The 26,386-nt window shown below is 50.9% G+C and overlaps 1 protein-coding gene across 3 annotated transcripts in view; it reads right to left on the bottom strand.

Annotated features, from left to right (window-relative positions):
* The window catches only part of PPP1R12B (protein phosphatase 1 regulatory subunit 12B), a gene marked incomplete at its 5' end in the record, with an annotated part of 124,211 nt that extends 104,224 nt beyond the window's left edge, over positions 1-19,987 (bottom strand). For all 3 annotated transcript variants that reach the window (XM_084275854.1, XM_084275855.1, XM_084275856.1), the window contains one exon: positions 19,700-19,987. In XM_084275854.1, coding sequence (XP_084131980.1) covers positions 19,700-19,987 — 288 coding nt within the window. The remainder of the gene's footprint in view (positions 1-19,699) is intronic.
* Between the last annotated feature and the right edge of the window lie 6,399 nt (positions 19,988-26,386).

Genomic DNA, 26,386 nt, shown 5'->3' with positions numbered 1-26,386 from the left:
GAGGTGGTGGCAGATCATTACTGGGAACAAGTGATCTATTAAAGAAAATGTAAGGTCACTGAAGAGGGACAAGTGCTGCTTGACTGACAGCTCTTTGCTAGGCCCTTGCATGGACACCCTGATGGAGTAACTGAGCTCACTGAGCCTGTGGAGGATGCTGCCACGTGCTGAACTCTTCTCAGAGCGTGACACCAGACACCTTGGCAGTTTGAAAGATGGACACGACTAAGCTATCAACTTTCCCCAATGACATTATGTTTTGAGCCTAATCAAGATCCTTGGTGTCTGCAATCAAAGAGAGACAGGCCTGATACAAGCTTTTATGTCTTCATAAAAATAATGTAAAGCCAGTTATGTGCTCCAGTGCCACACACATGCCCAGCATGGTTTGGATACTGGCAGCCCAGTGTGAACTCCTGAGGAGTGCTCTGTCAGGACTTCTGAAGTGTCACGCAGCCCTGGCTGGCAGATGCCAAAAGGGGGACATAGCTGGGAATGGACAGAGCGATGAACACACACAGCAAAGGGAGGAGCAGTGGGGGAGAGCAAGATCTCCACCTCTAACTACCACTGACAGAGGCAGCAGCCAGGCAGACCAAGCAGGCTCACAGCTGACCTACAGCAAGTCCTCAGCCTTCAAGTAAAGCAAACCCTAGTGCAAGTCCAGTCAGAGGACAGTTATTTCCATGTTCACTGCACTGTGTCACCTTGCAGCTGAGTGGCCAGGCAACCCTCCAAAACAAGGGACCATAACCTGGATGGTGAAAGGAAGAAGTTTTGGAGAGGGCAAAGTTTGTTGACAAAGCCCAGCTGCCAGAGGCATGAAGCACTTCTGAATGGATTGCCCCATTTCTGCTGAGGAGGGAAGAGAAGCAAAGAGAACTTACAGAGGTACCACAGTGCAGTCCCATCCCCATGCCAGCTGCAAAAAGAGCTCACAGGAGGAAACAGCAAGTTGGTGGCTGGGAGAACAATCCTGCAGATGGGTCTGACCCACTGGGAATGTGCTCACATGTTCCCTAGAACATGGATGTGCACTTGGCTGCAGGATCCCAGCTTGAAGTGATTTTGTGATGAGGGGTACAGACAGGTACACACAGGGTGCTGATACCCATGGACTGCATGGTGACTGCCCTGCCAGAGGCACGACAGGCACACAGCTGGGAGAGGCTCTTCAAACAAAACAGCACGTGTTGGAAAGCTGGACAGCAGCACTTCTTGGGTCTCACTCCTGCAAATCACATCACAGCTCTGTGTAGGACAAATGGACAAGCAGCAAGTGTTTCAACACACGGCTGGGAGGTTGGAAAGGAAGAGCTGCTGGGAAGGGTGGAAAGTCCTGGAACAGACAAGGGGGAGATCTTACCAAACCCAGAAAGAACAAGCTGCTGTTGCTGCTCACACAGGCAGATGATACAACACAGAATTGAGGACACATGAGAAAATGTAATGCTCTGGAAGAGAAGCATCGAGTCTTTCACAGGGGGAAGGCAGTTAACAGAAAGCCACTGGAGTCCTTCGTGGGGTAACTAAGCAAGAAGGCAAAGGTGAGCCAGGAGATAACTCCCCAGAGACTTCCTAAAGGCTTCCCACCAGGACCCTCACCAAAGGTGCTGAATTGTATGGGTAAGAGGGAAGATCCTGGCACAATTAAATGTGTTTTCATGATGGGAAGACCAGAATACACAATAGATTTATTTTTTTCCCCTGGAGATCTCTGCAGAAATCTTTCCTGAGGTCTGTGCTGCTAAATGTATTAAATAGAAGATCTGGAAGAGGAGGTCATTAGTGAGGTGATAAAGTTTGCCCCATTAAGCTATTCAAGAGGATAAAGAGAAAGAAACTTGAGGAATCTTAAAATACTGAGCAACTGGTGATAAAATAGCAGGTGAAATTCAATGCAGATAGCTGTAAAGTGAATCACAGGCAAAAAATACACCTAACGTCATGCAACAAAATGAAAGGCCCTGAGCTTATTACTGCCATTCAAGAAAAAGCTCTTAGGATTAGAGCAAATAGCTGTAGGAAAATACCAGCTCCAAGCTCAGAAATCAAAGCAAATTCTAGAAATTATTTGGAATGGAACAAAACAGAAAATATCATTAGGCCCCTACGTAACAGTGCATTAGATTTTCAGTATCATAAATAAGTCTGGTTTCCACAAGCAAAAAAGATGTGGCAGACACAAGTGGGAGATGAATTAGAAAAAGCTTAACTTAAAAACCAAACCACCTCAACCCCCCAAAAACTCTCCCTAATTTCCCAAAGCATTTCTTACGCCTTTCTGTGGCATCACAGCTATGGTTTAGACTATTTGTAGGGCATGACAGAAGCAAACAATGCTTTGGGGGAAAAGAAAAGAAACCCCAACAAACCTGGCTAAAGAAGAATTCAGAAATATAAGAAGAGAACAAGTTCTCAAAGGTTTGGGGAAAAACAGGACACTGGCTCCAAATCTGCTTGGCATCTGCTGTGACCTCAGCTCGCTGTAGCTGTCTCAGCAGGTACAGGATTCAGCAGAGGCTGTGAAGCCTTGAGCCTACATAAACAGGAGTCTGAAAGTCTCATCAGCACAGACTAATAAAGCCCAGCTCAGCTCCTTCTGCTTGATAAAACCATAGACACAGAGATCACGTTTTGCCAGGGTGAGAGATGAAACCAAAGGGGAAAAGGTGGAGAGCTCCAGGGAAGAGAACCCAGACTCAAAGTTTCCAAAACAAAGCAAAGCAGGAAGTTTCCTCCACTCAGGTGGGAGACATCTAAAGGCAAAACAAGGACAAAAAGGACACAGCATCTGCCTAAATATCTGCTCCAGGCAGGCTGGGCTGCTGTACGACAGGTCTCATTCCTGTGAGGGCAACTGGGCTCCTGCCAGATCTGGGCTGCCATGGCCCAGGCACCACGCTGGCTCGGGAGGCTCCGTGCTGCAGAGAGCAGCTCAGAGCCTTTCAGAGCAACATTTACTGAAGATATTGTTATAGCATTAATGATTTATACCATTACTTCTAATTTTGCTTTACCATCCCCTCATCCCCGTCCCCACTGGGTAATTAAGGCTTGGCTAATGACTCAGCGGGGTGCTGCTGAAGAAGAAAGCAGAGCTCATTCTGCAATACATCACAGACAACTGCTGGTAGTCAGACCCTGAAGAAAATTCTTCCTGGGCTGGAGAGATCTGCACTTCAGTATCACATACAGTTTGAAAGCAACATACTCCTAGAGCAGCTCAGAGGAGAACAGCACAGCTCACAGCAAGTTCAGAAGATATCCACTGGTTGGAAAGGTGAAATAAAAGCAGCTTTATTCTATCTAGGTGAAAGGAAAAAAAAAATTAGGTGAACAGAGCCTTCCAGTAGTGGGAAGGCTATTAGAGGAAAGGGAAAGCACTTGCAACCAGCAGAGAACAAAGAATTCAGTTGAATTTGGAAGAAAGCAGAATTGGGTCAAACAGTGAGCACAGCTTCCCCACTGCTCAGCTCGCCAGGCACCCCAGCAGCTTCCAGGGAGACACAGAGCGGCCCTTCCCAAGGATGTTTAGGTACAGACTAATTAATTGTCTTGGGAAAAGCTCTGATAAACCTGGTTGTGCCTCAGTGCAGAGGACTCCTGGAGCAGAAGGTCTTCTGTGATCTCCTCCAGCTGTAACACCAGGGCTGGAGAAGAATGTTCTCACCTAGAGACAGCACAGGCTGGTCCCTCTCAAGCCCATGTAAGAACCAGCGAGGGACAAAGAGCCAAACCAACAGAAGAGGAAAGGATGCAGCTTACAGCATCCTATGACAGGAGAAGCATCAAACCAGTGCTCAGAGCAGCCAAACAGTTGGGAAAGCAGCTTAGACAGACAGGATGAGTGGTTAAAGTGAGAGCAGGCCACAGCATCTCATAGAATTAATTACACAAAAAGAACTGGCAGCTTCATCAACAAGAGGTATCCCCAAATCTCCAGGACTCTGATAGTTTCAGCACCCTAACACTGTATTTCAAGAGATAACCCTGGACTCAGATGACATTAAAATGCCTTATTTCCCCTAGTGCAGCAGTTCTGGTTTTGGACAGGGCTTGAATTTGTAACTCACTAGCACAATTTGCAGGCAGCTGGGCAGAATGTCAGCACCCAGATCCCCTCCCAGCCACCACAATCAATTCTTTGTTCCTTGTTCGCTTTCTGCAGCGCTGAATAATTTTCTTAGAGATTAACAGCACCTCAGCTAAATGGCAAAGAATGGATTTTGTGGAGCAAGTTGTAAGCTGAAGACAAGCCAATACTCCAAATAAGATAAGACAATATTTGGCCATAAGCACAGGACATCTTCTGCCACCGTTATTAATACAGGATCAAGAACTCCGGGGTGCAGCAAGAGGAGTGTGGGCAGCAGGTCACAGGAGGGGATCCTCCCCCTCTGCTCTGCCCTGGTCAGGCCCCATCTGGAGTGTTGTGTCCAGTTCTGGGCTCCCTGGGATAAAACAGACAGGGATCTCCTGGAGAGAGTCCAGAGGAGGCTACGGGGATGCTGAAGGGCCTGGAGCATCTCCCCTGTGAGGAAAGGCTGAGGGAGCTGGGGCTGTTCAGCCTAGAGAGAAAAAGACTAAGGGGGGACCTTATTAATGGTTATCAATATCTTCAGTATGGGATGCAGGGGAAATGGGCAGCCCCTTTTCAGTGTCTGTGGGGACAGGACAAGGGGCAATGGCTGCAAGTTGGAGCACAGGGAGTTCCACACCAAGCTGGGGAAGAACTTTTCCCCAGTGAGGGTGAGGGAGCCCTGGGACAGGCTGCCCAGGGGGTGTGGAGTCTCCATCTCTGGAGAGATTCCAGCCCCGTCTGGACGCCGCCCTGTGCAAGATGAGCTGGGGAGCTGCTTTGGCAGGGGGGTTGGACCCCAGGAGCTCTCCAGGTCCCTTCCAACCCCTGGGATTCTGTAACTCATGCAATATGCTCTGAAGTTGAAACCTTGGCTCTGCTGGCACACAGGTTGGCACAGCCCTGAAGTCTCTCATCAAGAGACAGACAAATTTCCCCACTTAGGTTTCTCAGCATGAGGGAATGCTTGTTCAGAATAACTCGAGTGATATCAATTTAAAAAGACAAACCATTTAAGGCTGTAAAGGTCAAATTGTGGTTGTCAGCCTTCCAAGAAAGAAATGAAAAGCTAGTGCAAATCAGAAAGTACAGCTGAAATCCATCCTTTGCAAGAATACCTAGGTACTGTGTTCAGACAGATTCGTTTAGGCTACTGCAAGCCAGGAATAGAAAAACAGCCTAAAAAACCTCATGGATTAGCAAGGTGATCTCCCCTCCATAGATATATTCCTTCTTTGAGGTTAGAGGATGCTATGAAATACAATCTTTGTGCCACTGCAGCAAATTACTCAAAAATTCAATAAAATGTCCTATTAAATATAAAGAAAATTGGATAATTGGTCATCACATATTCAATATTGTGTTACTCAGCCTTCTAAAAATCACTGGGTTTTAATTTTAATGCTATTGCTGAGAAGGTATTTGGCCTTGTTAATTCTCTCCTATCTTATTACTCTTCTTGGCTCTAATCTGTAATAAATAATGCCTTTTTAATTATTCTTTATATTATAGAGGGAATCTTCCTGTCACACCATCCTAGAGCCTGGCAGTCTGTAGCTTAACTTACTGAGTTAGAATTTGCCCATCAGGGAGTTTCTGAACATACCTCAGCTTTTGGCACGAGCTACATCCTGAGGCAATTAGCTCCACTGGATGAAAATGACTTGTTTAAAATTCTGATGCCTTTTAATTCTTCCTTGTGTGAAAAAGCAAACATTCCTAATCATGTCTGCCACACAGTTCTGGGTAACCCTGTGCTTGAGGCTTTCTACAACTTTGAATGATATTTCTGATCAGTCCTGGGCTGAAAGCACCCCATGACTTCCATCACCTCGCTCGTTTTTCCCATATCTTTCCATTAACTACATTTTATTTTACAGGGCAGAAAGGACTCCAGAAATTAACCTACAGATGGGCACAACATGAACTTACACTGGCTTTATGGCTTTTATATTATTTTTGCCATTCTTAGCTCCTAGAGCTTGATTTGCTTTTTAGCCACTGCTGTATGTCCACACTAGTACATCAGATCCCCAGGAAACCTTTGCCAGTCTGTAACAGCTGGATTAGAACCCACTGTTCCCCCATAAAGACCACTCACCAAATTTTGCCAAGATGTTTCATCAGCAAATCAGGCAGTGCTGTGACAGCTTCATTGCCAGCTTTCATTATCTTGTCCTGAATACCCAGCACCATCAAGGAAATGTTACCTGGCTCTTTCCTCCCTGTTCCATCTGACATCTGGGTGCACACAGCAGCACAGACCCTAGGGGGCATGCACAGGGTAACTCCCCTTCCTCCTGTAAACTGATCTTCTATTCCTAGCCTTTGTTTTATCTCTTTCCTCAATGATAAGACCGTGTTTTAATCTCACAACAGCTTTGTTTGTTAGGGCTTCCATAGATGAACCCTGTCAAAAGCATTTTGGAAACCCACACGTAGCATCTCAGCCAGACTTGCTTGTTAACTCCTTTGGGTTCATTATTTCCCTGGTTCTTCTTGGAGGCTTTCTTAGAAACCAGCACTGTGCAGAGACCTTCCAGTGACATGGTCCTGCTGCAGGGATGGTCCTCTGGTAGTTGGTTTAAGTGAGATGTTATACACAAGGGATAACAGCTTAGGGACCTCACATACCAATTCCTCCTGAACAAATCCCAGCTGCTGCTGAAGACTGGACACTTTTCATTTGTCTGAGCAGCTCTGGTGCCTCTCCTGTCGATACTGCAGCTTGGTAAAGTTCAGAGACCTGAATTGTTATGTTTTAAGAGATCTTTCTACAGGGAAGACTGAAGGCATGCAGACACAGGATCACTGAGCAGCAGTACAAAACTGTTCAGCACACAATGGCAAAACTGGGACAGATCTGTCATTTGAAACTATTTAGTTGAGCTGTATCCAAGACAGACTCTCCCAACACTCCCCCCACCCCCCAAAAAAAAGGGGGAAAAAAGAGAAGAAAAACATCAAACCCAACCCCCAAATCTGTTCATATATCAGTTACGGTGATTTATGGTACAGAGGAGGAATCACACAGGCCACCCCATGTAAGAGACAGTTCACAAGGAACAATGTATCATTCTTTCACTTTTGAAATAATTAGGATTTAAATTCTCCTAAATCATCACTATTCAATTTTCTTTAGTGAAAGGCCCCTGTTCCATAGATACAGTATGCAGAAGCTTTCCTAAGTCCACTCACCCTTGTGCACCCACCTCTCCAAACAGATTCACCATCCAGGTCCATGAGGAAAACGAGAGACTGGGGAACTCGTGTGTGAACTGGGAAGGGATGCAAACTCCAGGAGGAAGGGGTGGATAGTCTCACCTGAAGCTGGAAGGTGCATGGTCTGAGCCTCTGCACAGAGGTGTAACACACCCAGTATCTCAGACACAGGTCCCCTCACACGGGGGATGGTACTTGGATGAGAAGCCCAGACTGGGAGCAGCTGCAGGGGACAGGGTCCCCACTGCTGCCAGCTTTGCCCCCACGTTCATCAGACTGGGAGAAGCCAGGTGACAGAGGGGATGGGAATCAAATGGCAGTGGGTAGGCAAGTGGCATGGGGACTGGAGACAAGCTCAGTAGCTCCATGGCAGTGTGAGCCCTGGGAGCAGCACTTCAGTCCAGAAAGTGCCTGGGCTGCCCCGGAGCAGCACACACACACACCTTTGGGGATGCAGGAGCAGCCAGCACATGGTGGAACTGCCCAGAAACAGCAAACAAACAGAAGTCTGATCCCACCCAGAGCTACCGAGGGGAATCCAGAGCAACAAGCTGTCAAACAGTGCAATTTTCCTCACCGGTTCCTCCCAGCCAGAGACTATTCAGCATGGTCCAAGGAGGGACCTCAGCTGCCAAAACTCCCTCTCCCCTCACTGCCCTCCTTACAGAAAGGCTGCTTTACAAGTGGTGGAAGCTGCTTGGTCCTACATGCACCCCTGCAGCTCCCTCACACGCTGGCAGGAGCGGTGCTTTGCCCGTGAGAGGGTTTGGCACTCACAGCTACTTCTTAAACCCAGCTGCCCAGGGCAGCATATCCATCTGCTGGGTGCAGGCTGGGTGCAGGGGACACAGCCCTGATTAGCTTCCCAAGTCCACGTGGGTGCCAAGGTTAAGCAGAGCTGGACCCCCAGACAAACCTTGTGCAAGGACACAAGCCAAGCCCTCCCTGTGATCCACAGGGATGGAACAGCCACCACACATGGGCTGGCTGCTACAGCTACAGCTGCTCACCCCCCACTCCCCGAGCCAAATCTGTACCCCAGAACCTCCTCACCCATTTCCTTGCTCAGCTGGCACTGAGCAACAGTTAATATTTGAAGTGCTACAGCAAGTAAATTTGTAGCTGGACTGAAAGGGAAGAGGGGTCCACTAAAGTGGACTCACAAAGCCAAAGCTGACAGTCCATCTTGCTTTATAGCATGTCCTACAGGGTCAGCTGCAGGAAGCATTCCTCAGCAACTAGAAAACAATCACTAGGCCCATTAATGAAATGAAGGCAGCCAAGAAAGATAAGACAATACCCCTAGCTGTAAGAGCCATTAGGCAAGCTCACTAAGAAGCACTTACCAAAGTGGTGGCAACAAAGAGAAATCCACAACCATCACCTCTCTTGGGAGTGTTTCTTAACTGCAAGTCTACTCCTGAAGAAAAGGTCAGGACATGCCTTAAATCTGACCTGGCACCAACAGATAAGCAGTTTGGAATCATTGTTTAAGTCACTGTGCAAGTTTGCACCAAAAGGTAGGGAAGGCATGGCAGGTATGAGGAGACAGAGACTGCTCACCAGCCATGTCCCTGCAAGACCGAACTCTGAAGAAGAGACAAGTCAACCAGAAGGACATCCTCCTCCTCCTCTGTCCCTCCCAATGGGGACCTCACCTTAAAGCCTTAATTTACTTTTTTAGAAGGATTAAACAAAAATAAATCAGGGAGGTAAGTGACCAGGAAAATGCCCTAGAAATGTTTAGTTTGCTGTGCTACAAAGAGCTGCAAGCCAGTAAGAGTGAAGTTCCATGCAGTGCACACTACACAAGCTGAGGAGTCTGGTACAAGACTGGCCAGAGGAAACAGGCTAGGATGGCTCCCAGGAAAAGCAGACTGGACCTGCTGGTTACATTGTGCAGTGCCAGCACTCCAATCCAGGGACTACGTGGGAAGGAATGGACGTGGATCTCTCTGGGACCAAGTGGGATGCAGACAGGGCTGAGGAGGGAGCCAGCTGATGTCACTGCAGTCATCATCATCTTTCAAAGGTCGTGGTGACAAAGGGAGGCTCCTGATGACAGGCAAACACCACCCGTCAGGTAAGAAGGACCCAGGCAACTATGGGCCTGTCAGTCCCACCACAGTCCCTGGAAAGGCTGTGCAGCAAATCCTCCTGGAAGGTATTTCCAGCCACATTCAGGAGGTGGTGGTGACTGGGGACAGCCAGCATGGATTTACCAGTGGCAAATCTTGCCTAACTTGCTTGCCCTCCACAACTAGCAGCTGGCTGGGTGGATGATGGGAGAGTGAGTGTGGTATACCTTGGACACCACCTCTGAGAGTATCCTTAACAGGCAGACTGGTGAGACCTGGACTAGAGAAACAAATGATAAAGTGATGGAAAACTGTCTGGAATATCTGGCTCAGGTGGTGATCAGCCATACTAAGTCCAGTTGGCAGCTGACTACCTGTGGGATCCCTTAGGATTGATACTGGTGCCAGTACAATTCAATGTCTTTATTAACAAACTTGATTAATATCAACTATAGGTCTGAGAGCACTCTGCAGTTTGCAGATGATAACAAACTGGTTGGCGTGGCTGGGGCAGGAAATCCTCCTCACAGGCACCTCCACAGGCTGGAGAAGCAGCCTGACAGAGAGCTTGTGAAGTTCAACCAAGGCAAATGAAAAGTCCTGCCCCAGGACAGAACAACTACTTGCAACGACACAGACTGGGGCAACTGGCTATAAAGCAGCTCTGCAGAGAAAGAGCTGCCAAGTTCTGGGGGAGGCAGAGCAGGCAGAGGAGAGGCAGTGAGGACAACTGTTCCTATGGACTATCAATATACCTGTCTGGAAGGGGCTCCGACACGCAACACTGACCTTCTGCTTCTCAACAGTCTTTGAAACAGTACTTTTGAGTTCAACCTCTACCTTTCAAAGCCTCTGTGTGTTATACAGATTCCCCCTAAAAGCCAACATGGCTGATGGGAGTAGCAGCTCGCAGCAAGCTGAGCTGGCTGGAGCACGGAGTAGTTCAGCTTCCTGAGGACACAGTCAAGCAGCACAAAGCAGGACAAGAACTGAAAGCCAGCAACAAGTGAGGAAACCAGCTTTGAAGGTTAAACCTAGATGCTACCCTTTTCAGAAGCAAGTCTGCAGCACTTTCTAACCTTCTCTAGAGAGAGCTATTTCAGCTCAGTATTCATAATTCTGCTTGAAACACTTGCTGGAGACTGCTTAAAAACCACCCCATGCATCAAAGGAGGAAGATGTTATGGTAATAGGCTAGAATGGAGCATTTTGCATGTGCCACCATGTTGCTCTGAAAGCACCTTTGCCAGTGTGGTCACCTCTGGTAACTGCAATTGTTATGTTAAAGCAGCCTGTAGTTATGCCAACAGTGCAAACACTGCCTGCCATGGGCATTCAGAGACCCAAGTGGGGGCAAGCTGCTGCTGTGCCAGCCAAGCCCCTGCAAAAGGGCTAGAAAAACGGCTTGGTGAATGAAAAAAACTCATCCTCCAAAACCACAACAGTACTTAAAGGTAAATATTCCAATGATTTCTGTTGGCAGAGGCAGGGTCTCTGTTAATGATGTATGTCAGAGCAGCATCCTGGCTATACCAACCCAATTAAAGCAAGCCCAGGGTCAGAGTTCACCCCCCGGCGATCTTCCAAGGGAGAAATCCCCATTAACACGGCTCCCACTAAGCATCAAATTGTCACTCGAGATCAGTCCATAATTAATACTTGCTTTGGGTAAGGCTCAATTCAAATCCTGGAAGGGGAAGTGAAGCCCTGCTTTGTACTCTGACTTCAGAAGGAAACCATTGCAGCGGTACCGCAGGGCGTACCAATTCAAGCGCAAAACCAGTATGGTTAATTGGGCGCAGCCCAGTCTGCAGGGCCCTTACCAGCTTCAAGCTGGCTGACATCTGTTTGGGTTACGGTGTTATATTTATAAATCCAGACTAAAGAGACATCAGCCAGGTTAGGCCAGCTGAGCCCACACACAGAGTCACATCGGTTCCCTAAATCACACCAGAGCCAGCGCTCCCCAAGCCAGAGGTTGCGTCTAGACACGGCCCGAGACGCCGCGTCCGCTGCTGCCGCACGATTTCAGGTGTAAAAAAGGCACCCAGAGCTTTGCAGTGAAAGAGCACGAACTGCCTAAGACAGAGAGGAATGGCAAATTATAAATAGGAGGTGGCTTCAGACAGATTCCAGAAATGGATGGTGAGCAATCACTGTGGCAAATCAATGCTCCGGCTGAGGACCAGAGAGGGGCCAGGTTTAGTTTTACCCTGAAAAGGCAGTGACACATAAAAGGCTAATGGCAGGTGGTCATCCTGCATTCTGTACATTTCACAAAGATTTATGAGCGAGGCTGAATGCTGGAAAAGCAATGCTGAAACTGCTTGTGTCCCTCTGCAAGGTCAGCTTGTTGTATTATGGAAACATTTCTAGTGAGACCAGACAAGTTAAAACTCTTCTATTTATTTTTTTTTTCAGGTACTGACAAAAAAAAAATTAAAAACATTTAAAAATTCACACATTTACTCTTTTAAGAGTGAATTTTCAGTTATTCTCAGCTGTTTTCAGATCAGGAAAGGCTATATTTAAGCCGAGAGCCTAAAGTTGGAAGGAGACTGATCTTTCAAAAAAATTTTAGCTGGAAAATATTTAAGGAGAGTGCACACAGGTCTATTTTCTAAACCACCAGTCACCTGTAAGTACTGCACGCTGTAACTGTTGTGAATGAAGGCTGTTGTGAGAAATCCTGTAGGTGCCTGAATTGGGAATTTTGATGCTCATCATTTTTCAACAGCTTGATGAGGAAAGAGAGGCCTGAGCCTCAGGATCTGGCTGTGAGCAGTGTGGGATCATTCTCATTAGCCAGGGAATCTAGAAAAGCAAATTTCCTCTGAAAAACATCTTTTCTGAATGAAGTATTTAAGAACAGTCCTGTTCTACAGCTCTCCAAGAGGCCTGTTCCACCACAGCAAGAGATGCATCTCTGGAGTGAAGGGAGGCAATAGAAGCTGGCACTGTAAGCTGTGTGGGTTGGAGCCCCATCACACAGTCATGCTCTGAAAAGCTCCAGCAGCACAGGCAGATCACATTGCTCCCCATTTTCACTAAGCCAACAGCAGCTTTAAACACCCCTCTGCACAGGTCTGCACAGACTACACTCTCCATCGAGTCGTTCCTAAATCCATTCCCACTGAAGTGAGCCCAAATAAAAACAGGTGCCTGAAGCCCCACGGGATCACCCCTCAAAATTCTTAGAAACTGCAATTTTCCCTCTGAGGCACAGTGAGTGCCTCCTCCTGCACCTTCCAGCCCCACACAGATCAGCTTGCTGCAGCCCAATAAAGGGCATTGCAGGGACAGCTGTTGTACCTCCCTCCCTTCAGAAGGACGGCTGAAAATAAACTGCAGACTCAGATCCTGGGATTTATACTGGGCACCTTCACAGTGCTGGGGCCATACCATTATCACTAGGTCAAACAGTTCACTCCTTCAGAGAGCTTGCAACTGGAGGGAAGGTGGGGGCTGCTTCTCCCCTGGCAGGGTCTGGGGTTCTCCTTGGTTCTGTTTTTATCCCACAATTTTTTAAAAAGCAGAGCAGACTTTTCAGAGTATTTCATGCCCCCCCAGCCCTCATTTGCACTGAACTGTAAGAAAAACCTCTCAATGTATACAACCACTTACATAACACTCCCTTCTTCCAACCTTCTTAATGGTCTAATATGCAGTCTGACAGGCCTCTGAGTTATGGTGTATAATAATCCTCAATTGAGAGCTAGCATACCAACTCAAAAGTCTGTATTTTAATATTAGTCAGTTATTATCTCCCTATATTACAACACACGTCGCTTAAGATGTCTCACAAGCCCCACAGTGCCTAATCTGAATTCTAAGTCTCTGAACCTGTTTGCCACAGCAACAGCTCCCAGCCCTTAGAGCTCGCTGTTAAAAGCAGTAAGAAGCATTAGAAGTTGCAAAAAATAATACCAGGCCAAGAGAAGTTTCATATGGGTTACAGCTGAGAGAGTTCTGCACATAAACGTGTCCCCTTCAGTGTCTCAGCAGGTTCCAGCCATGCCCACAGGAGCTGCAAGGCCCCACTCTGCCACAGTGGGTTCAGACAAGTGTGCAGCAGTAAAGACTTCTCTCCAACTCCAGTGCAGGCTGCAGAAGTCAGAAAGCTTTCAGTGTGTATCAAATAATACAAGTTTTCCCTAAAATACCTTCACTTTCCAGAGATTTCCATGGGGGCCAGAGCTCTGGACTGCCCAGCAGCACCATGGTAGAGGTGGCACCAAGGGACCAGGGTCATCACTTCCAGCTGCTGCCATGCAGGAAGCAGTAGCTGAAAATCCTATCAGTTCCCTTGCTCACTGTTTATGGGGAGCAAACAGAGGTTGACTCATCTAATCACTAGATAGGATAAACAGAGGCTGAGGAAGGAAACAATGAAGATGTGCATTTCCCATCACAAGTATCCATCTCCTTACTAAACCAGAGCACGTTTCCTCCCAGCACCCAGTAGCTTGACTGGATGCTGTGGTTGGCTTCACTTTCCAGAGGACTAACTAACCAGTTGAGAAGCTGCCCCTAACCAAAACAAAGGAAGGCTTCCTCCAAGGGCTGTGAGGAGCAGCATTTCTCCAAGGCTCTAACTCATTTCGGTTCAAGGTTAGTCTGTTTAGTCTAGAGTTAATTCTGCCCACTTAGGAGATCGTTTAGAAACAGAGATGCCAGGGACAGACAATTGAACTAACCCACAGGGACAAGACATCAAGCCAGAAAAGGGACTAAACCAAAAGCATGAGGTGGGTAAAACAGCACTTTAGATCTTAATGAGCTTTGTCTAATAAAATCCTAGTGTGCTGTAGGCAGCTTTCAAGAGTACACACCACTGCATTCAATTTTTAAGTGAAGCCCCCAAAAAAGCATTCCAGTTACCCTAGTGATAAACCCTCCTTTCTACAGCATCATATTTCAGTGTGATGAGCGGTGTTACACACAGTACAGGCAGCCTGCAAGTTCTATTTTCACTGGCAGAGGCATACCTTTGGAAAGAAACTTTGCAGAGCACGGTGGAAAAGGTATGAGTCTCCCTAGATAACCTTCTCTTCCTAGGATGAATGTATTTTTAGGCAATGCAGCCTGATGTATGCCACTATCATCACTGATTAAAAGATCAGAAGCTAAGCTACCTCAAAGTAAAGGTGTGATGCCTCAAACACGTGTGTATGTAGTACCTGAATATGTCATTCAACAGTTTTTATGGCACTGTACATTGTGTCATGTCTTCAAAACAACAACCCACAAAGGAATCCTCTCTTCCTTCCCCTCACTCTCCTGAATCTTGTTTAGCACCTCAATGATTTTTCCAACAGCCTCCAGGCTGCTGGGACTGGGGGAAGTGGTCTGCACACGTTAACCCCCAAATGTGTTTTCAGACCATCCCAAAACTCTGCTGCCTTCTGCTTTCATAGAATCATAGACTGGTCTGAGTTGCAACTCTGTGATCTTTGGGGTCCCTTCCAACCCCCTGCCACAGGCAGGGCCACCAACATCCAGGCCTGGAGCTACACAAGGTTGCTCAGGGCCCCATCCAACCTGGCCTTGAACAACTCCAGGGATGGGGCACCCACCCCCTCTCTGGGCAGCCCCTTCCAGCCCCTCACCACTCTCTCTGCAAAGAACTTCCCCCTAATATCCAACTTAAACCTTCCCTCCTTCAGCTTCACTCCATCCCCCTTGTCCTGCCAGTCTCTACCCTTTAACAAGCTCATTCCCCTCCTGTTCCTCTGCTCCCTTCAGGGACTGGGAGGCTGCAATGAGGTCCCCCCACAGCCTTCTCTTCTCCAGGCTGAACCAGCCCAGCTCCCCCAGCCTCTCTCCGTAGGGGAGGTGAAGGACCTAGGACCACATTCAACATCTGAAGGTGAGTATAGGGCCAAATTTGCTGAGCAGCAACCAAGAATTGTCCAGGCTTAGTTTGACGTGGATGCCAGTATATAAAGCTCTGAAGAGTAACTATCCATGTCTGCAGCTTCCCAGTTCTGGCTCAGAAACAGGAAAAACTTAAACTGGGACTGCCAGAGAGGTGACAGCTTCTGCTATCTAAGCTGGAATCACTCTGCAAGGGACCTGAGTTCTCATGAAGCAGCATCTGAATTACCCCAGGAGCCCAGCACCTGAAACTACACCAAAAGCAAGTGCTGAGTCCTGTAAATGACTGAAACTCAGGGGTTACTCCACCAGCAACTCGCTTCTCCATGGAACAGGCAAAAGGGAGACAGCAGGTAAATCAAAGGGCAGAAAAAGGACAAGCACAATCTTTTCTCTTGCCATCCTTTGGGACCCAGTCCTTAAGGGCAAACAAGCATTGCCTGTTACATTTGGAGATGCCTTCCCAACTAGAAGCACCAGACTTTTTTTCCCCTCAAGACTTGATTTTCATAAACCTTTATTCTTCAATTCCACCTGTCACTCAGGGTGAAGACAGAGCTTTTCAGACCCACTCCCACCATCTGTAAACACCAAAGTCGTCCAACTGCAACCAGGACATGGTTTCACCTACTGGGAGCTCTTTCCTTGATGATTTCTAAACGCCCACTCACATTTAGCTAACATCTCCCTTTCCGTTCTGCATTAGATATAAAACCATTGCCAAATAAATATACCACACTCAGTGAATCTGTCACTGAAAATATGGGACTGGTGTTCATTCAGAAGCATTCAGCAGGCTCTGAGGTAGAGATACATGTACAACTGAGGCCACAAGACAGATATCAGTCACTGGCCTGCGGTGTTGGCTTATGCTGCACCTGATGCCTCCAAAGAAGAGGACGACACAAGCTGGAGGCTCAGAAACACCACCTGTAATTTAAAAGGTTATTTTTGAAATACAGCTTCATAGTTATAAATAGCAAAGACAGCTCCTCACCCAGCAAGAAAGTACTCAATGGTTCTTAGTCATCGCGGGCCGGGTAGGAGCAAGAGGGTGATTGTAGCTCTGCTGAGCACCACAGCACTGGGCCAGGGTGCACTGCAAACAGACCAACTCCATTTGTCAGATGGGTCTTAGGTTCTGTAGAAGCAGATGCCAGCTCTGAGAATTTAAGTCAATTGACTGTTAACCCTTCCATTACCTAAAGACATTTGCTTGTAGGGAGCAAGTCTCACCTTACACCAAGTTCTTTAACCAAAGGAAAAGATGTCACCCACTCTTTCCTTCAACAAAGCAAATTCAAAGTGTAGGATTTCCTTCCTCACTGCACAGCTGTTTAGTTCTACAAGTATTAAACAAATGGAGCTGGTCACCACCATCTGCCCTACATAGAATCCCAGACTGGTCTGGGTTGGAAGGGACCCCAAGGGTCACAGAGCTCCAACCCCCTGCCACAGGCAGGGACACCAACCTCCAGGCCTGGAGCTACACAAGGTTGCCCAGGGCCCCAGCCAACCTGGCCTTGAACACCCCCAGGGATGGGGCACCCACCCCCTCTCTGGGCAGCCTGTTCCAGCACCTCAATCTACACCTTGTGGTTCTGATATGAAGGGAAGTTATTTTAAGAATTCTCACCTGTACTACATTCATTTCATGTGTGAATCACCACTCCCAAGACCCCCGAGCTAGCTGGACCTCAGCTGACACTTCACCTTAGACAGTATCATCCCCCAAGCAATATGAAAACAAACATATTTTGTTTGAAAACTAATCTTTAGTGTCAAGGAACTCACAATCACCTCTTCACAATAAGAAAGATTTTAATCTGCTACAGAGTTATAGACTTAATATACACGTGTACCAAAAAAGCACCAACACATCAGCATTTACCCCACAGGAGTGTGCAAGAACATCTCAGCACTCTCCAGAGCCGTCCAAGATATGCAGAGAAGAAAATGGTACCACATCAGGGGGACACTGGAACAGCTTTTATTAAATTCAAAGCAAGGGCAACCTCCCTTCCTGTAAAGTTTCTGAAGAAACACTTCATGCAAGAGGCTTGCTCATACAGCTAACATCTGCCTGGCTACTCACTCATCTAAAAACCTCTTCCAAGCATCAAGCTCTAGGTGTTGCAGTTCATTACCCAATACTTGGACCTGAGACACGATTGTTTACGCACACAGAGCTGTATCTGCAGCCTGCCTGTCACTATAGGGTTTGTCATACATACAAGAACTTTGACCTTCCAGAAACACTCGCCCATTGTCTCATGAATCCAGTGCACTTCACCATACACTTCTGGCCAAGCATCACATTACCTGCATCAGCAAGATACCCAGATACTTCTGAAGAGCCTGATAATCAATCCTGGCTGGAAAGCCCTCACAAAGCCATCCCAACTCCACCGTACTCCCGTCCACCTTGGATTCACCCTTCTTGCTTGACAAAATGCTTTCAATAACCAGCTCTTCTGTAACTTGCTCTTACTGGTGTCAATACCTTTACCTGTTTATCTGCTGATAAATGTATTCAAGCTGTACTGGAGATTACTTAAGCAGCACAATTTATTTGTTATTAGGGGAATCAACTTTTTAAAAGGGTAGACAATGGCAGGACAAGGGGGAATGGATTACAGCTGAAGGAGGGAAGGGTTAAATTAGATATTAGGGGGAAGTTCTTTGCAGAGAGAGTGGTGAGGGGCTGGAACAGGCTGCCCAGAGAGGGGGTGGGTGCCCCATCCCGGGGGGTGTTCAAGGCCAGGTTGGATGGGGCCCTGGGCAACCTTGTGTAGCTCCAGGGCTGGAGGTTGGTGGCCCTGCCTGTGTCAGGGGGTTGGAGCTCTGTGACCCTTGGGGTCCCTCCCAACCCAGACCAGTCTGGGATTCTATGATTCAATAACCAGCCCTTCTGTAACTAGCTCTTACTGGTGTCAATACCTTTACCTGTTTATCTGCTAATTAATGTACAGTACAGCTTGTATACATTTCTTAAGCAGCACAATTTATTTGTTACTGCTATATGAAAAAACCAAACCCAAACCCAAGCCATTGCAAAGGTCGCTGCTTTGCCAGCTGAAGTCTTAGTCAACCTGACGGTCCACAAGGTCCTGTGCTCTTTGCTTCATAACTTATTTTTGGAACTGCAGAACAAAATGAGCAACTATCATTGCCCCACGTCACTGACAGCCACGAGTAAGCAAGCTTGTGAACCAAGCTTTCCAATGCCCCTGATGCTTCAGTGCAATAATACCAGCCCAGCAAAGAAGACAGTCTAATCAACTCAATTACTGTCCTGCTATTTGTGCTATTAAAGCATTATTCTTTACAAACACATTATTTCCAGATGTTATTCCTGGACTGTGCCTCTCTTCCCAGTCCCATCTCTACACTACATGCTCAATCTACAAGATCTCAAGCTAAGAAAATTTTCTTCCTGGGGCTGGCTGGGATTCAGAGCGGATTCATTTCACCGACCAGATGCAACAATCTGGGATGCCGATTTCACATGCCCTGCTGAATTCTGAATCAGTCTTTAGACAGCAACAGGTTTCCCAATATTAAAGGGCAGCTATTTCACATGCTCCCTTCCGTTTCTGTAACGACAGCAAAAGCTACAGATGAAACACTGCACGTCTCTGGACCAGCAAGGCTTTACCCCTCCGGAGGAACTCCTGCAACCCCTCTGGTACAATCTACCACTGTGGAATGGTCTTCAGCACGTTTGGGTGAATAGGAAGGGAATCTACGCCGCTTATCAGAGGTGTGGGCACTCTCTGGTCTCCGCAAAGGTTACCAACAAAAGAACAGCTTGGGAAGTTTCAAGGCAACTCTGATACAGCACAAACACGGGAGCCGAGGAGACGCTTCTGACCTTGCAAAAGCTGCACCCCCACGGGAGGTTTCCCCCAGTCCGGCTGCTGTTTCCAGCGGACTCCCGAGCAGAAAGCCAGTTCCACAAACATTAACAGACCGGCCACTTCAGCCAGGTTCACAGCTCCGCCAGCCCAACGCTTTACTCGGCTAATTAAACTCCTTGTTATCCCTGAGAGAAGCCGGTACACGGAGCTGCTCGGCTGGAACACGCTGCCCCGCTACAGCCCCCCCCTACCCCCCACCCCCCTCCCAGCCCCACAGAGCGGGTCCCCGCCGAGCTGCCCGTAAGACGAGGCTCAGATCAAAGCTTCTGTCACCGCTTTGTTTATAAACACCCGCTACCGGCGCCGCAGGTACCGCTCCGCCCGCCCCGGGGCCGAGAGCCGCGGGCAGAGCAGCAGCCCCCTGCCCCGCTCCCCGCCCGGCGCCTGGGAAGGGGAAGGGAAGGGACCGCCGGGCCGCTACCCCCCCCCTCTACCCCAACCCCGGGGCCCGGCTGCTCCCCACCCCCCTCCCCTCCCCGCCCCGGGCCCGGCTCCCCCCTCCCCGCCCGAGCTGCCGGTACCTGGTGCAGGGCTGTCAGCCCGTCCACGTTGGTGGTGTTGATGCGGGCGCCGCGGCCCAGCAGTCGCTTCACCTCCTCGGTGTCCCCGCTGGAGCAGGCGGCTAGGAAGACGGCTCCCTCCTCGAAGCGGACGCGGGACCCCCCGGCGCCGCGGTACCGGCCCCGGCCGCCCCCCGCCGCCACCGGTTCCTGCTCGGTCAGGGAGCCCTTCCAGCGCCTCAGCTGCTCGGCCCGCCGCAGCCGCGCCGACTCGGCCCGCTTCCCGCCCAGGTGCTCCGGCTCCGACATCGCCGCCGCCGCACTGAGGCGCAGGGAGCGCGCCGCGCCTCAGCCGGGAGCGGGGCGCAGCGCCCCCGCCGCCATCTTCGCTACGCCCCCGCCGCCGCCGCCGCCACACCCGTGCCTCCCGCGCCCCGCGGCACCCCGGGACATGTAGTTCCGCGGGCTGGGCCGCACCTGCCCGCGGGGAGGAACGCGGCTCCCGGCGGCCCCCGCGCTCCGCCGCACCTGGGCGCGATCCGGACTACGATTCCCGGCGGCCCTTGCGCGCAGGGCGGCCCCGCCCGCCTTCCCGCCCGGCCGCCATTGCAGCGCTCTGCCCGTTGCGCCGCCTCAGCTTCCCCGCGCCTCGGCCCGGCGGGGCTACCCTGTGCAGCGGGAGGGGCCGGGGCGGGCCGGGCTGGGCTGGGCCGGGCCGGTGCAGCTCAGGGTGCCCGTACGGGGCTGAGGTGGATGGGGGAAGGAGGGGCCGGGGTGGCGAGGGGCAGTGCCTGGCGCAGGAAGGAGCCCCGTCTGTCAGGGAAGCCAGGCCGGCTCAGCCAGGTCCAGCCGCCTCTTCTCCCCTCCCCACCCGCGCAGGTGCCCCTGAGGCGGCCGGGAGGATGCGGCGCTTCCAGCCGGCCCGTTTCCAGTCCTTCCCCTGCTTAAACCCACAGCCCGGCTGTTCCCAAGCTGGCGTTGAGGCGGCAGAGGCGGGGAGCCGCCAGGCGCGGAGCGGAGGCCCACCGGGACCCCGGGACACGTAGTTCCCGCGGGTCTCCGGCCCCGCAGGCTCCCGGCCCGCAGGCTGCCGAGCTGCGGCAGCCAGACCGGGCGGTGCGAGGCTGGAGTTGCCGGGAGGGGTTTTTGCTTTGGCTCCGTTGCGCCTTCTCCGAGCCCCCTCTCGTGGCTGGACCGCCCGGCTCTCGGCGGCCTGTGGCGCCCGCCAGGCTCGGCCTGGGGAAGGTGCTGCTGGCCGGTCTCCTGGCAGCCATCAGGGCGCGTTTTTCCTTCCCTGTGGAGAGGCTGTCCGTCTTCTTCAGCTTCTTTTGCCGTGCCAAGCTGCCAAACAGAGGATTTGCCTCATATCGTTTGTGAGAGGAGCTGCAGAACGAGCACGCTGCTAAATGACCGGTGACAAATCCCCCAGGCCAGATGGCGTTTGCTCCTTAGTCCTTAAAAAAAGCCACGAGAGCGTTCAACGGAGTTCAGGGGAAGCCTCAGGAACTGCAGGGCAGCGTGTCTGATACCCCCAGCACGCAGGGCACTGGGAACAGCTCTAAGGAACAGAGTTAGGGGACACATCAAGGGCTGTTCGAATGCCAGATTGTGGTTCATTAGCAATCTAAAGTTGCAAAACTGGAGTTAGGACATGGTTTGGAGGTGGGCAACAGGGGAAAAAGGCTTCACACGTTTTAGTATGGAGCTCCTGAGAGCAGGGCAGTAAGGGTGCTGGCTGTGGAGGTGGCTTTAAAAGCAGCAAGGACGTACTAAGGGCAGTAAATCAATCCAGGGGCATAAATGCAAAGCTGCTGTCCTTGGTTCAGAAAGGCCACTGGCTGCAGGTTGCTGGAGGCTGGGATCCCTCAGCACACCTGGCACCTGCAGGAGATGGGCTGACATCCAGCATGACCAGCTACCACCTTCCTGCACTTTATATTGCATTCTTCCCAGCAGGATTGCTTATTCATGGTGATGAGTGTGTTGGGTCCGTGCTGGACCAGACCTGGAGCTCCTTAATTTTGCATCTATTGCTTTGAGAATTTAATTACTTCTGGCTACATGCCAGGCAGACAGGAGGCATCACTCTTGCACTGAGCGATGGCACAGCCATGCTAGTGGTTCAGCTAAGGTTTTGTGAGCACCTTCCCCATCTGCAAGGCAGGGACAGTGCTGGAGGCCATCCTCTTCCCCCTCTCCCCCCAGCCCCTGTGCCCCACTGAAAATTGCCTGATTTTGACTATCAGCCACTTATGTTTTTAAAATATACCTTCTATTTTCCTGACAGGAATTTTACCCAGGCATATGTGGAGAGTTTTCTGCTTTTCTTTGGGATTCCCAGATGTCTGACTGAGCTGCTGGGTACTGAGAAGTCCTACACAGCCACATCTCATTAGAACTGGCTGCAAATCACACCAACAGCGATCCCAAAACTTCTGGAATTATGCACTGTTGTTTCTGGGATGCAGAGCTGCTCTGCACGTGCAGGGGTTTGTGTGTGTTCCTATCCCATGGGATCCCCTCTGCACACTGGTGGGTCTGAACATCGGCTGCCGTGTGCTTTATGCTCTAACAGTCACAGCCAGGGGACAGCAGCCCAATGCCAGGTCAGACTTGTCTTGGAAATGGAATATGGGCCTGGATCACAGAATCACAAGGTTGAAAAAAGACCTTTAAGATCATCAAGTCCAACCATTCCCATCCCATGCTAAACCAGATCCCTCAGTACCTCATCTACCCGCCTGTTAAACACCCCCAGGGGTGGGGACTCAGCCCCCTCCCTGGGCAGCCTGTGCCAGGCCCTGACAACTCTGCCAGGGAAGAACTTTTCCCTCCCATCTGCTCTGACCCTGCCCTGGGGCAGCTTGAGCCCATTGCCCCTTGTCCCATCTCCTGTCCCCTGGCTGAAGAGACCATCGCCCACCTCTCTGCACCCTCCTGGCAGGGCAGTGGAGGGGTGAGAAGGTCTCCCCTCAGCCTCCTCTTCTCCAGGCTGAACACCCCCAGCTCCCTCAGCTGCTCCTCAGAGGATTTGCCCTCCCGCCCCTTCCCCAGCCTGGTTGCCCTTCTCTGCACTCGCTCCAGGACCTCCATGTCCTTCTTATGTCCCTTACACGTGTGACTACAGTCCCACCACTGCTTTCCTACAATCTATTGCTTCAAACCCAGCCCAGCTCTGGCCTTCATCCTGTTTCAGCAGGGAGTTTTGGAACAGAAATTCCCTATCCCAGGTCTGCTTCCAAGATGATAACCATGAGAGTGTCTCAGCTCTCAGATCCTCACCAGAATCTGTGTCTCTGTGCTTCCCCTGGCTTACTATTTTCAAATAGCAGTTTCCTTCCCTTCAGTTTCTCTCAGAGTTTCCCTTAACTGCTGTGTTACAAATCACTGCTTGATTTATAACATCAAAGCACCTTTCTGGAACAGGCTGGATTTGTGCTGCCAGCAGCGAGTTTGAGGCCCAAGTAGGTGCTTTGGTGGTTTTGGAACTAGATCTGGAGTGGGTAAAATTCCCAGCTTGCACACTGACTGGCTTGGGAAGCTGGGAGGGGTGCAGGTGCCTGTTGTCGGTGGTGAGCCTCAGGGTCACTTACTCAACATCATCAACGACCTGGGTGAGGGGCCAGGCTGTACCCTTAGCAGGTTTGGTGACAATACCAACCTGGGAGGAGTGGCTGACACACCAGAAGGCTGCGCTGCCCTATAGTGAGAGAATTGGGTGGAAAGGAGCCAAATGAAGTACAACAAGGGCAAGTGTAGGGTCAGGCCCCCAGGGAGGAGTAACCCCAGGCACCAGTACAGGTTAGGGGTGACCTGCTGGGAAGCAGTGCTGTGGAGAAGGACCTGGGAGTCCTGGAAGACACAAGCTCTGTGTCCTTCTGGCCAGGAGGCCAATGGGACCTGGGGGCATTGGGCAGAGTGTGGCAAACAGGTTGAGGGAGGTTCTGTTCTCTTCCCCTTCTGCTCGGCCCTGCTGAGGCTACAGCTGGAATATTGTGTCCAGTGCTGGGGTCCCAGTTCAGGACAGACAGGGAGCTACTGGAGAGAGTCCAGTGGAGGGTATGAGGATGATGAGGAGCCTGGAACATCTCTTGTATGAGGAAAGGCTGAGAGGGCTGGGGCTGTTTAGCCTGGAGAAGTAAAGGCTGAGAGGGGCTCTGATCAACATGTATAAATATCTAAAGGGTGGGTGTCAAGAGGAAGGGAATAGACTTTTCTCAGTGATGGGACAAGGAGTGATGGGCACAAACTGGAACACAGGTAGTTTCATCCCAACAGGAGGGAAAACGTCACTCTGTGGGTGCCTGAGCTCTGGGACAGGCTGCTCAGTGAGGTCGGGGAGTCTCCTTCTCCAGAGAGATCCCAAACCCACCTGGACACTGTCCTGTGCAGCCTGCTCGAGGTGATCCTGCTGTGGCAGGGAGGTTGGGCTAGATGATCTCCAGAGGCCTCTTCCAACCCCGAGCAGCCCTGGATTCCGGGACTGTGCCTCGCAGCCTGTCCCACTCCCACGTCCCAGCGCCGCTGGAACACTAGATGGCGTGGGGACCCACGGCAGCCGCCCAGCTCCCGGCACCTCTGTTCCTGCACGCCAGAGGAATCCCTGGAGCGAAAACCTATTGTGCCCTGCTTTCTCTGGGGCTGGAGGGTGCTGGGGGGTAGATGGAGAGGCTGCAGCAAGCCACAGTGAAAGGTGGCCAGCCCCGTGATGCATGATCCGAGAGAGGCGTGTCTGCTGGCTGGGAGACCTCTGCCCTCCCAGAAAGGGAGGCACGTCCCTCCCTCAGACAACATCATCCTGCCATGGGTGCTGAGGAGGGGACAGGCCTGGCCCACGCTGACTCCCTGCGGCTGAGGTTTTGTCCTTCACCCCCTGATCTCCTGCTGCCCCCTCCAGAGCAAACAGCCTCAGAGGTATGGCCAGAGCCAGGATTTGCAGCAGTGGATCCTGAATTTTGGGATGCGGGGACCCTCTGTGAAGCTGACAGCCAGCTTTTAATACACCCACTCCAGCTCCTCTGGAGAACAGAAACAGGGGGATGTGAGTCTCCAAAACCTGGCAGCCCCTGACTGGCACCAGCTGGAGGGGGCAGGTCTGTCCCAGCCTGCTGGAGGCTGGCATCTCCCACCACCTCCAGCACTGTGTGTTGGACAAGTCCTCTGAGTCATGTCATCTGGCAGAGGTTTCCCAGCTCCCAGGGAAAAGGATGCTCATCCCCACATGCTCCAGTGACATCAGCCCTGCGGTATGTCTAACTGTTTACAAGGCCTCAGGGAACCCTGTGGAAGGACCGTGACCATCGTGAGCAGCTGTGGTGGGTGATGTCAGGGTGCTTGTGTCACAGAGTGCATCCTGGCACTGGTAGTGCCCCCTAAGTGATACAGATGGACGCTGTTAACTGAGACCCACAAGCTCCCTTCAGTGGGGCCCTGAACACCCAGCTGATATGTTCATGATGCCACCCAATGTCCCTGACTGATGCGGTGACCTGCTGTGCTCCAAGCTGCTGGATGGGCCGTGCCCAGTAAGGCTGGATCCTTCAGGTCACCTCTGCGCTGCGGGCCTGTGCTGCTCAGGGGCTGGGATCCCCCAGGGAGCGATGGCCTTTCGTGCACATTGTCCACACCCGGACAAAAGGCACCTGGTCCTCTGTGACAGAAGCCTTCCCCACACACAGGACATGAATAGCACGGTCACCTCGTGCTCCTTGTCCCCTTCCTGTGTTCCAGGCCTTGGTTCAGGACCAGGATTTGTTTTCCCAGACCTCAGGGCAAAATGGCTATCAAACCTAGTGCCAAAGGAAGCATGTCCCTGCTGCTGTCCTCCCAGCCCTTCTCCCTTCCTCCCAGTTTCAGGAATGCACTCCCAGTAGCCAGAGCAGTCTGGGCTCCTCAGCTGTCCAGCAAACAGGCTGCATGCCCTAGGCAAAATGCTCAGGGGAGAACAAGTGGGAAGGGTGCTGTGAACCCAGAGAGCAGCACTCAGCCTCTTTGTGCTGGCTGCTTTTCTGCTTCAATGCCTGCTTGCGTGTTTGGAGTAGAAAAAGGCCAGCCCAGGTGAGAGATGCTAACAGCATCTTGGCCTGGCTTGACAATCCTGTGCGTGGCCACAGCACCCAGCTTCTCTCCATCCTCACCTACTACAGGGGCTGGAAGGTCCTCATGGAGCTGGAAGGTCCTCATGGAGCACAGATGCCTCAGGACCTCCAGGGTCAGAAGCAGCTACAGATACTGGCACAACTGTTCCCTTCTCCTGGCTTTCCCACCCAGAGCTCCCTGTGGAGCTGCTCTTGGAAGGGGCTGCCTTTTGCTGGCCTCCAAGTCCAGGTGATGGAGTGTTGATAGACTGAATCCTCTTGGAGTCTTCCAGGACACCAGAAATGCCTAAGGGAATGTCCTTTCTCTGACTGGTGACACGTGGTTCCTGTCCCTGTCTCGAGTTTGCTGGGCCCTGCCAATTTCTGGGGGTAGAGGGGGTGCTGGTGGGTCCAGATCCAGATGGATGTGTCCCAGGGGAGTGGACGTTGTACTCCATAGAGCTGAGGGTCGGGCAGGGATGAGCACACGAGGGAACACCCAAACACAAGCCAGGACTGCAGAGTCCTGCTGGGTGTCCTGAGCACGCAGTGGCAACCCACGTGTGACAGCTCTGGGGGAAGCAGCGTTACCGGGAGCCTTGGTGTGGCTCTCCCAAGGTCCTGGGTCCTT

Source organism: Gallinula chloropus (assembly GCF_964237585.1).
Source record: "Gallinula chloropus genome assembly, chromosome: 27".
NCBI lineage: Eukaryota > Metazoa > Chordata > Aves > Gruiformes > Rallidae > Gallinula > Gallinula chloropus.
This window is presented reverse-complemented; position numbering and strand designations above follow the sequence as displayed.